This window comes from Lepus europaeus, chromosome 13 (genome assembly GCF_033115175.1).
Source record: "Lepus europaeus isolate LE1 chromosome 13, mLepTim1.pri, whole genome shotgun sequence".
Lineage (NCBI taxonomy): Eukaryota > Metazoa > Chordata > Mammalia > Lagomorpha > Leporidae > Lepus > Lepus europaeus.
This window is the reverse complement of record NC_084839.1, coordinates 60378282-60390623: the sequence shown is the minus strand read 5'-3', so window position 1 is coordinate 60390623 and position 12342 is coordinate 60378282. Positions and strand designations below refer to the sequence as shown.

Below are 12342 nucleotides of genomic sequence, written 5' to 3'. Positions count from 1 at the left end.
GCCTTGGCCGTTTGGGGAGTGAACCAGTGGATGGAAGATGGCTCTCTGTCTCTCCCCCCACCCTCTAATTCTGCCTTTCAAATAAATAATCTTAGCAAATCAAAATGGTCTATTTTTCTCAGGTAAAAAGAGAAAGAAGAATTTGGTATTAAACTTGTTAAACTAATAAATTTGTGCTTAACTATGCCAAGGAGGTAAATAAGAGCTGTCTTTTTTTTCCTCATCTATATAATGTTTTGCTAAAGGTCACATCATCTCAACTTCAATGAGCAGTTAGAGGCATTAAACACACCTAATGTATTGCTTTATAAAATTTCACAGTTTCAGGAAAAACACAATGGCAAACTTAAAGAGTTGATACAAATGTAAAGTATTTTCCATTCTTTTTTTAAATGCATCTAGCACTTACCAGATGTGTATCAATATTTATGATCATTCAATGGTCAAAATGCAAGGTACTTTTATAGTACAAAGTTTGAAGCAGATATTTCTCTAAAGTCAAAAGAACAAGGCCTGGGAAGTTTTAGAAACTTATCCCTAATCACCCAGTTCTCAAATTATTTGTTTTTAATACAGATTAAGTTAAATCTTAACAACTTTTAGTTCTTAAGATACTTTTAAGGGGGAAATGTGCAAATGTGTGTGCATATATATGCATAAACACATCTACACACATTTTACCTGGAACTGATCAGATGTACATGTGTTCATCTCCGGTGACATGGTGGTTGTCTGGCCAATGGAAGCGATTTTTTCTGCAGCAGACAGTGGTTTCAATGGTTCCTTGGTGGGCTCTAACATACCCTGAAAAAGGTATTAGCCATTAATTGGGGGTGGGAGGGACCAACCCATAAACCTCATAAGAAAGTTAATCTACCAGAAAGAGGAAAGAAAAAACTAGGGAATAAGGAAGGCACTAAAGATTAAAAGTAACTATTAGCATTTTGTTTACCAAAGCACTATGATTAACACAGTCTTTTGATTCCAAAAGTATTTTAAATGGGACATTTTAAAGTGCATAGTTATCACTGTCCCAGGAAAGTATAAGCACAATTTAGGATGTGGTTGTGGGAAAACACAATAATCTAGCACATCTAGGCCTCAAGAATCTCAAGACACTGAAACTGTAGGAAGGGGCATTCTTAATACACTGTATGCTGTAGTGGCACTTGGGGAAGTGAGAGCTGATTCTCAAACATGCCATAAAATCCTGTGACTTCTATATCCTTAGGTGTGAATTTAGGGTTGGTCCTGATCAGCACTTAAGGTTTCCTCTTAGTTCTTTGGACTGTCAGAGAGACAGCCATTTTAAGGGAAAACAACTTGCGTATTCCACTAGGTTTCCAATAAATGTAACACTTTTTGAAAAAGAGAAAGATATTCAGGATGGGTACAGAAATGCACACACACATCTGTGTTTTTATATCAACACTTAACAAAATAGGAATAATTCAGGCTAATGGCCTGGAAGAAAATCAACCTTTTACTATTTTAAAATTCTTAGGGCCAGTGTTGCAGCTTGGTGGGTTAAGCTGCTGCTTGAGAAATCGGCATCCTATACTGGAGCGCCAGTTATACTCCCAGCTGCTCTATTTCTGTTCCAGCTCCCTGCTCATGTGCCTGGGAAGGCAGTGGAGGACGGCCCAAGTGCTTGGGCCCCTGCAACCTATGTGGGAGAATTGGATGGAGTTATAGGCTCCTGGCTTTGGCTTGAGGCAGCCATGACTGTTTCTGCCATTTGAGGAGTGAACCAGTAAATGGGAGACCTTTCCCTGTTAATCTGCTTGTCAACTAAATCTTAAAAATTCAAGAGCTTATCAAGTATTTTTTTTTAATCAGTTAAAGGTTATACTCCAGACAAAGACTACCCTTAACTGGGGGGAAAAAAATCAAAACTACCAAGTCAGTAATGTCAAAATCTATAAATTTCTAAACATGAACTTTCAGGAGACTGCTTCCCCCCCCACCCCATAAGTTAATAAAAGCAACTTACAGATGCACATCAAAGGCTTTAATCATAAAAACAGTAAAGCTAGAAAGATGAAAATAAATTCATGATCTAACTCAATACCATATGTATTATACAGGATCTGTACTGTGTACTTTGGCAAACTACGACTAGTCTTAGTGAAGTGTTCCAATTTGTGCTATCATCTTAAACCAGTGGTTCTTTCTGCATGACCTAGAACTTGTCAGAGTAGTGGCCAGCAACTGCCATTTCCACACACTCAAGTCTGAGAACCAGTGACTTAAAGGATTGCACCACCCCATGAGATCAAGAGATTAGTGAGCATCTCACAGGGTAACGTACCAAGGAAAAACTTCAGGTATAATTAAAATTTTATGTTAAAAATGAATTTTCAAGTGAAAGACATTAGAGATGAAGGTGGAAAGAAAACTTAGATCCACTAAATAAACTCTGGTATTAAGACATCATAAAAACACTGAAACTATATGGAAAAGTTCTAGTCAAGATAGTGGTGAAAACACGTGCTTTATTTTTCTAACTCCTCACAAGCCTCAAAGCACTGGCCAATGTGCTGAAGCTACGTATAAGCATTAAGTAGGTCGCTGCCCCAGTATGTGGAATCAAAGAGCTGACCCATGAAAATACCCCATTCCTACTAAGAACTTAACAACACCAACACCGTAACCTCTGGTATGCTATTTAAAAAAAAAAAAAAATTGAAATTTAAACAACCAAAAAGCTAAGGTAATGTCCTGGATGGTTTTTACCAAAACAACAGAAAAGAGTGCAAGAATCAAGGTTTTTAAAATACAGCTTAACCACTCAAAAAGGTGTAGAAACTGATTAAAACAAAAACGGGCACAAAAAATTCCACAAAATAAAACTGCAAACATAAAATATTTCAATTCACTATCAATAATTAGTGCTTATTTGTGGAAAAAGTTGGTAGATAAAAGGTCACGTACCACAGCAAATTCACTTTCACATGCATATAATAGATTGTATAATTTAAATTCTAGACCAAGGGCTCCTTGGTTATTTTTAATTTATAAATAGATATTTTTAAATTTTCATTTTAAACTGGTTTAACAGAGATGACTTTTTATTCACCAACAACTCAAAGACACAGCAAAAACACACACATCAAACTTTAAAACAGGACTGAGTCTTGATAAGGAACAGAATGAAAGCGCCTCAGTTTTCTGGAACTACCTGGCATATCTGAAAAAACAAAATCCAACACATTTAAAAAACATTACTAGAAAAACTGTGGGTCAACCTAGGGCGCCGGTCCATTTTAATTTATTATAATTTGGTACTTCCAAGCTTTTCTATATCCATAGCCTCAATACTTCATTACCTTCAGACCATTCAGCTTCTTCCCTTTTCCCCCCAACATTTATATTTGAAAGACAGAGTGAAAGTCAGAAAGGGAGAGCCAATGATCTTTCAACTACTGCTTCATTTCCCAAATGTCTGCAAACAGCCGGGGCTGGGCCAGGAACCTAGAACTCCATCCAGGTTTCCCACATGAGTGGCAGCAGCCCAAGTCACTTGGTACTCTATTCTGGGCACTCCAATATAGGATGCAGGCATCCCAAGCAGAGGCTTAACGTGCTGTGCCACAACATCCACCCCACCGTCTTTTTACATTTCATATGAGAAACAGAAAAGCACAGAGGGAGTGCTGCCATGTGATGGTTCACTCCCTAAATGCTCACAACAGCCTCCAGGCCGGGAGCCAGGAATTGGGAATGCAATACAGGTCTCCCAACTACATGAGGCATCAGTACTGTCTCCCAGGGTCTGCATTAGAAGGAAGCTGGGTTCTGCAATTTAACAGGGCACTGGACTTCAATATGAGATGCAAGTGTGTTAACAGTGAGGTCAGATGTCATACCCAGCTTTTTTTTAAAAGCATGTTTAGAAAAGGAAAATGGAAAAAAGTCTCCAAATGTACATTTTGCAGAGTTGTATGTGCTAATATTACTAGGATAAAAATAATTTTCAAGTATCTATGATTAATAGAAAAATGTCCTGGGATCAAGATTTGAAGGGATTTGTGAGATCAAAAATCTATATCATTAATTTTCCTACTAAATGCCTCTTAATAAGGCCTCTATTATGTTCTTTAAGATGATTTTATAGAGTAAATGCAGTAATAAAATATACGTAGAGACATTGCTATACTTACCAGTCCTGCTGCATACATGGGCACTATAACAGGCTGCTTCTTATTGCCTGTGAAGAGCTACACACATGTCAGAAAGAAAGAACATATATTTAGACAAAGATCTGTAATATAATATGTTCAAAATATGATTACAATGCTTACTACAAATACTGTAAAGGATATTTATTTATTTTAAAGTCAGAGTTACACAGAGAGAGAAGGAGAGGCAGACAGAAAGAGGTCTTCCATCCTCTGGTTCACTCCCCAATTGCTTTCCTAGGCCATAGCAGAGGGCTGGATCGGAAGTGGAGCAGCCAGGACATAAACTGGTGCCCACATGGGATGCCGGCACTGCAGGTGGCGGCTTTACCGGCTATGCCACAGCGCCAGCCCTGATGTGAAGGTTAATTTGAGCAAACTGGTAAGTTACCCATATCGGGTTAAATTTTTTTTATCTCCTAGTCCAGTTTTCTTTTATCTTATATTTAAGGAAAAAATACAACTTTTTATAAAAATATGGATTTTTTTTTTTTTCTAAAATTCTGGATTACAAGCATGCAGGGCCAGCGTTGTGGTATAACAAGGTCAAGTAGCCAACGGCAATGCTAGCATCCCATATGGGTGCCAGTTCGTGTCCCAGCTGCTTCACTTCCCATCTAGCTCCCTGCTAATGGCCTGGGAAAAGCAGCAGAAGATGGCCCAAGTGTTTGGGTCCCTGACACCCACATGGGAGACTCGGATGAAGCTCCTGGCCCAGTGCTGGCCATTGTGGCCATTTGGGAAATGAACCAACAAATGGATAATCTCTCTATCTCTGTAACTCTGTCAAGTTAGTATATAATCTTAAAAAAATATAAAAGCACAGGTTGGGCATGTGGCCTAGTGGTTACATGGCCAGTTAGAACACTGGAGTCCCACATCAGAGTGCCTATGCCCTACATTGGCTCTGGCTCGATTCCAGCTTGTTGTTAGTGCACACCTGAGGAGGCAGCAGTGGTGGCTCAAACAGTTGGGTTCCTGCCACTCACGTGTGAGACCTGAATTGAGTTTCTGGCTCCAGGATTAGCCCCTGGCCACTGTGGGCATTTAGGGAGTGAATGAGCATGTGAAGCACCCTCTTTCTCATAAGTAAAAATTTTAAAACTCAAAATGTTCAAAATAAATGAAATTTAAGTGGACCAATATTTGTTTTTCTGAGGAACTGCTTAACACAGGCTGAAGAAAAGTTAGCAGAATTTAAAAACATGCAAAAGTTGATTAAGGGGTTTTAAAGGTCTAACAAACTCACAATGTTTCGGGTATCTATTCCCAAGGAGCACAAAAGCTTCTTGTTGCTGTGGGAGCCACCCCACTGATATCTCAAGCCATGCGCATCATGGATGTCCTGTAGCTCAGTCCATACATCCAGCAGTTCTCTGCAGAGGGCCATGATGAAACCACCAACATTATAGGTTACTCAATAGCTTTCACTTTGAATATGACTACAACATTTCATAAATTCCACTTAATCTTGTGTCTAACATGAATAAACAGTTATTATTTGAATACAAGCAATACTTAGTCATCAGAAAAGTACACATCAAATGGCAATAATCAAGCATACATTTAGCTCATGTGTGATTATTATAAAAAACAAAAAAAAAAAGGGCAAATCACTCAGCATTCTACTTTGATATAGCTATTTAGGGGCAAGTGTTTTGGTGCAGCACTAGTCACTTTTTGGGATGCCCACATCCCATAACAGCATGCCTGGTTTGGATTCTGGTTTCTGTGTGTTCAATCCAGTTTTCTGGTAATGCACACCCTAGAAGACAGCAGTTGATGGCTCAGTACTTGGGTCCCTGCCATCCATGTGAGAGACCTGGATTGTGTTCTGGGCTAATGGTTTTGGCTTGGCCCTGCCCCAACTGTTGATATTTGGGAAGTGAACCAGTGGATGCAAGACCTTGCTCTGTCTCTATGCATTTCAAAAAAAAAAAAAATAGTTATTCCATATCTGTGTTTTCTTCTTGTGTTCTGATCCACACACACAGTTCCAATTAAAGCATATATCAAATTTTGTATTTTTTTCAGATTTTAAGCATTTCCTAGTCTACACATGGCCCCAAAGTTTGTTTTCTGCAGCTTCAGTTACTTGTGGTCAATTGTGGTCCAAAAAATATTAAATAGAAAATTGAAATAATTCATCAGCTTTAAACTGCACACTGTTCTGACTGTTCACTTCATCTCACCAGATAGGCAATGTATCATAACATCACAAGGAAAAGAAGGGTAAGTACTGTATAATAAGATATTTTGAGAGAGCTACAACACTGATGTAGCTTATTATTCTATTTTACTGTTTTTTTTCCTAATCTCTTACTGTGCTTAAGTTTAAAATCAAACTTATCACTGGTATACACATATAAGAAAAAACATAGTATACAGAAGGTTCAGTATGAAGGTATGTGGACTGGGGTGGGAGGACTCCCACATTTTCTTCAATGGCTGTGTAATGTTCTACTAGATTGATACACTATCATTTGCTTAGCTATAATCCTACAGGTCTAAAGCCATTTTACTGTTTGGCTCCTATTACTAGTGAGGCAATGAATATCTTCCTGTATTTTATGATGTACGTTGTTATACAACTATATTATTCCCTTAGAATCAATCTCTTGAAGAGAAATTACTGGGCCTAAAAGTATTAACCATCTATAACTAGCACATTAAAAAAAAAAAAAACACAGTTTAAAGACAGCAAAAAATATAAAATTTTTGTTCCTTTATCTTCATAGAAATCACCCCGAAACAAAAGCCTCGTAAAGAACAAAAACAGAATCTCTACCGTGAATGAAGTCAAGAGACACTTCAAACCCTATACCATAAATACAGACATCACAAGGAGGAATGAAGGAGTAACTGACCTAGCTCAATGGAAGGAGAGACTTGACGACAGAGAAAGCTTCCAGAGTTAGTGAGTGATAAAATGAAAAAGAATAACCCAAGGATAATAACTTGGAAATGAAAATTACAAAATCAATCTGGAACTGCTAACATCCAATAATTTATAAGAGTTCCAGAAGAAGAAAACAGAGAGAATGGAGAGAAGGTACTAGCCAAGGAACAGGACAAGGGAAATGTCTAATAAAATAGAACCGATTTCTCCAGACTGAATGCAGCTACAAATTTAATGCAAGAGTGGAATAAAATAAAATTATCTTCCACATTTTTTTTTCTTCAGGAGGGTAATAAGATGTACTACAAAAAATGGAATTTAAGTGAAAGGAAATCCCAAGACAACACACATATAAGGAGCTTAGAATGAAACCATTCTAGGTGGAAATAGGACAGTGTGTGTGTGGGAGGGTTGCTCTGGGGGGAAAATGTAAACAATAAAATTGTTTTTCTTAAAAAAAGATTGATCGATCTATATCTACCTATCTATCTAAAATGCAGAGCAACAAAGGAAGAGGGAGAGATAGAAAGAGCCCTTCAACCTGTTGGTTTACTCCCCATATGGCTGCAACAGCCAGGTCTGGGCTAGTTTGAAGCCAAGAGCCACGAAAGCCACTCTTGCTTCCACATGGGTGGAAGGGACCCAAGTACTTGAGCCATCATCTGCCGCTCTCCCAGATGCTTTAGCAGGAAGCTGGACAGAAAGCAGAATAGCTGGGACTGGAACTGATGCTCTGATATGGGATGCTGGCATTGCAAGCAGTGGTGTAACCCCTGTGCCACAACACAGGCCCCTAAAATTGTACTGACAGGCTGTTGGAGGGTAGAGAGAAATGCAGAAAACAAAACAGAGTAACCATTAAGTCCAGGAGAAAGTTGTACTATAAAGGTAACAGTGGCTTAGCAGTGAACAATATTTACATGATAATACTATAATTACATTATAAAAATGAAAATACTAAATAAGTAACCAAAAACTATGATGTAAGTGTACTGGAAAAACAGAGAGTAAAATAGCAGGGGTAAAATCTAAATTCTCACCCATCATACTAGAAAGACAAAAGATAATATTCAACATTGACAGATTTAGAATGGCAACTTAGAAATAGTCAAATAGCTAAGAAGTGGAGAAGCAGGACATTTTTTCATTGTTAGTCTTTTAGCACAACATCATTAAGCCTTAAGGCAATAATGTTTTAGGTAACCTTTTAAATTAGATTTGTTGAAACTAACAAAACACCTGTTATCTAAAAGCTGTCTACTACTTACCCACTTTCAGCTAAGGCCTCTCTCGTTTTTCCTAGCAGGGTGCTTGTTTCCAGCAAGTGCTTCAGGGAAATAACTTCCTCCTCAGCATCAGGGACAAATATGGAGGGAAAACAGGCTTCGAAAATTCGCTCCAGGCGGTTTAGTAAAGCTGTCTGCATCAAAACATCCCCCCACCAAAAGTTTATTTTCAGTTCTCTGATTTTAAAAATGTAATAGTTTTGTATTTAAAACACACTATTAATGACAGAGAGGGAGGGAAACTACCGTTCAGAAAACAGTAAGTACAAGGAACATAACTACTCATGGCACAATCACTCGAAATGATTAAATCATCATGGTGCCGATACATAGGTAACAGTTACATGCAGCTACACACCAAGCACCACACTGGTACATTAGACACATCATTTTACTTAGTTCATTACAAAATTTATGAAGAAGAAATTATTACTGAATTGTACAGTGAGAAACTAATCTCAAAGTTTGAATAATCTTCCCAAAGCAAAATCAAAATAAAAAAAAAAAACAGCCTCATATTCTTTCCATGACACTAAGATGTTTTTATTACCATTCATCAATGTGCTTTAGATTTAGGATGCTTGTGAAAAGAATTATACTACTATGGCTGAACAGAACCTTTCTCTTGGATATAAACCCTTGCTGCTAACAGTATACACTAATATAAGAAAGAATGTTTCAGTTTTTACTAAGAAATTCAACAGCTCACTTATTTTGTTATCTTTTAGAAATTCCTTCTGTTTTGTTGCACGAATATGTATATTGTTGAATAGAACACTACTTTCCCTCAAATAAAGCTACATATTGCCTAGAGGATTTTCACTAAGAATGGTCAGATACATTTTTTGGCATTTTAAAGTATTTTCATTAATTAAAATTTGTTGGACTTAGATTACCTTACCTGTTACTTTCAGACACCATTAGATTTATTATATACATGCAACCTATAATAACATTTATTCCCATTTTCTCAACTATATTTCTAATATATGTAAGATAGCATCCAACTAATATCCATTTACTGTTTAAATATCAAGGAATTAAAAAAACCTGCTAATAAGTTAAAGCCTGTTTTAAAATTAAGTGTACTAACCAAAGTAGAAGAAAAATGCCACATCAGGGTGGTACTTCCTGCCAATTAATAGAAACAAGTCAACACTAGTTTTGTTGTACCATGTACTGAAAAAGCAGGAAAATAAAAACAAAAATTTTCATGAACATGTTTTCCAAACCACAAGTCTTTCTCCTGGAAGCTCTATTGGGCCCAAAGCTTAACACTGCATAATTAGTCTCAGGACACTCTTCTGCCAACTCTACAGTCATTCTGACATGTTCATTATATCCACGTGTGTGAGATGGGAAAAGGCGCTCACTATCAATAATGAGCCCTAAAGCAAGGGGCAGATCCCAGATCCCAAGGCATGTGAGACCTGAGTGTGTCAAGGGGACCCAACACTTACTTGCTTCAACAGAGGGCAGACACTACTTTTAAAGGGATCAGATAACCGACTAATTGGAAACATGATGACTGTTGGCTCCTCCTGGGCAGGGAAGGTGAACAAAATCAAATATGTACTCTTTGTTATTGTTCAAATGGAATGGAAAAAACTGGTGGTCACAGGAAAAAAATGACCCTAAAACATTTGCATTCATTTGGACATTATTACACATAACTACCTGCCAGGACTCAGGGTCACCAATGAACAACAGATGCTCAAATGAGTGAAATGCACTTGAGGAAAAGTAGTAGTAACCTAGTGACCCAATTTTTACTTCCTCTGCCAAAAGGATATAAATTACAGGAAACTTTTAAAAGACAGATTCATGTATTTTAGGATTAGATATAAAATCTGATTGCTTCAAATATTTTGTTGAATAAGGTAGAGAGCATGGGTCAGCAATCTTCTAGATATAGCTGATAGTAAACATTTTAGGCTTTGTAGTTGTGTTCCAATGAAACTTTATTAGAAAAACAGGCAGCACAACAGATTTGTCCCATGGGCCATAGTTTTCCAGCACCCACTAACAGCAACACCCATCACAAGGAAGGAACTCAACAATTCAGCAAGAAAGGAAATAATAGAATTACCAAAGATTTTTTAACACATTTAAATTTGTTCTGACATCTTACTTTTAAAAGCATATCTAACTACCCATAAGATCAGTTTGATACTAAAGGCATCTGATAAAAGCAGCTTCTCACTACTATTTTGTTTATGGCAATAAATAATGCCAAATTTCATTTACTACTAGTTAATTCCAATAAATAAATGGCTGATATAATTAAAACACCTCAAGAGAGGGCTACAGACCCAGGAGCCCAGGAGCTAAGACTTAGTTTCTGCATTTATAAATTATAGATATCAAAGGCTAACTCATAAGGTAAATGACCAATTAGAGGATTAAATGTGGCACTTAGTGTGTGTCAGAGGTAGCAGCTTTTGTCATTATTAGTATTAAAGAGATGATACATATAGACACAGTGGCCTGCAAGGAGATCCAATAATTATCAAAACCAAGCTCAGGGGCCTGCACTGTGGCATAGTGGGTAAAGCTGCCGCCTACAGTGCTGGCATTCCATATGAGCACCATATGAGTCCTGGCTGCTCCACTTCCAATCTAGCTCTCTGCTATGGCCTGGGAAAGCAGAAGACAGCCCAAGTTCTTGGGTCCCTGTACCCTCATTGGAGACCAGGAAGAAGCTCCTGGCTCCTGGCTTTGGATCAGTGCAGCTCCAGCCGCTGAGGCCAACTGGGGATTGAACCAGCGGATGGAAGACCTCTCTCTGCCTCTTCTTTCTCTGCGTAACTCTGATTTTCAAATAAATAAATTAAAAAAAAGAGAGAGACTCAAAGGTCACTAAGGCTGTTCTACCACTATTTAGCATTCTAAATCATTATGAAAACATCTGTCTCAGTCTATCAATTTCTATCATGTTATGACTCAACAGGAAATTAAATAATCCAAGTATTTTTGCATCCTCCCCAAGATCTTCTGATGAGTTCGGAATAAACCTAGTTTCCAAGTTACTATTTTTAGGAGCCTCTCATTTAAGTGGAATCTGCTAATGCTGTGCCTTATATATTTTAAGTTTTGGGTACTGGCATTTGTGACTTAAATCTCGGTTGCATTATGAAACAAAAAGCACATTAAGTGTGTTTAAGAAATACAACAAAAAAGTTTAAAAGTGTGATGAAACATAGTCCAAGTAATTTATAACAGGTACAAGAATGTAACTAATAAAATTCTCAGAAAAAGGGAACTTAAATAATCTTCCACAAGAATAATTTCTCTTGAGACCTGAGATTTCTTTAAAAAAAAAAAAAATTCCTGAAAGATTACAATTAGATACTAAAATTTCAAAAAAAGAGCAATTTAATATATGCAATAGTGTTAAATTAAGTAAACAATGAAATTCACCATTTCACCAAAACTAGAGCCAATAAAAATATTATACTTGGACATGTTCTAATATTTTTGATCAAAAAGGAACTGTTTATATTACCCTGTTGATATGAACTCACACAGACCTAATGGGAAATCTACTCCTGGTTTTTGAATAAATGGGGACACTGCCCAATTTGTTTTTTTTTTTTAATTAAAGATTTAGCATCCCATATGGGCACTGGTTCATGTCTCAGCTGCTCCACTTCTGATCCAGCTCCCTGCTAATGGCCTGAGAAAGCAACAGAAGATGGCCCAAGTGATTGGGCCCCTACTACCTACGTGGGAGACCCAGAAGAAGCTCCTGGTTTTGGCCTGGCCCAACCCCAGTCGTTGTGCCCATTTGGGGAATAAACCAGAAAATGAAGATGGAGGATTTCTCTCTGTCTAGCCCTCTCTCTCTAACTCCTTCAAATGGATAAAAAAATTTTAAAGATGCAAAGGTAGAATGTGGTACACTGTATCAGTTTTTTGTTTAGTGCTTATCATGTGCCAGGTATTATTCTAATTGGCTTATAAGTATTAGTTCATT

General features: G+C 37.4%; 1 protein-coding gene across 5 annotated transcripts in view; it reads right to left on the bottom strand.

Moving 5' to 3' along the window:
* AFTPH (aftiphilin) overlaps positions 1–12342 on the bottom strand; it is a 71508-nt gene that overhangs the window by 18047 nt on the left and 41119 nt on the right. For all 5 annotated transcript variants that reach the window (XM_062209534.1, XM_062209537.1, XM_062209531.1 and 2 more), the window contains 4 exons: positions 8349–8500; positions 5431–5557; positions 4164–4220; positions 682–804 (listed from right to left, as the gene is read on the bottom strand). In XM_062209534.1, the coding sequence (XP_062065518.1) occupies positions 682–804; positions 4164–4220; positions 5431–5557; positions 8349–8500 (459 nt within the window). The remainder of the gene's footprint in view (positions 1–681; positions 805–4163; positions 4221–5430; positions 5558–8348; positions 8501–12342) is intronic.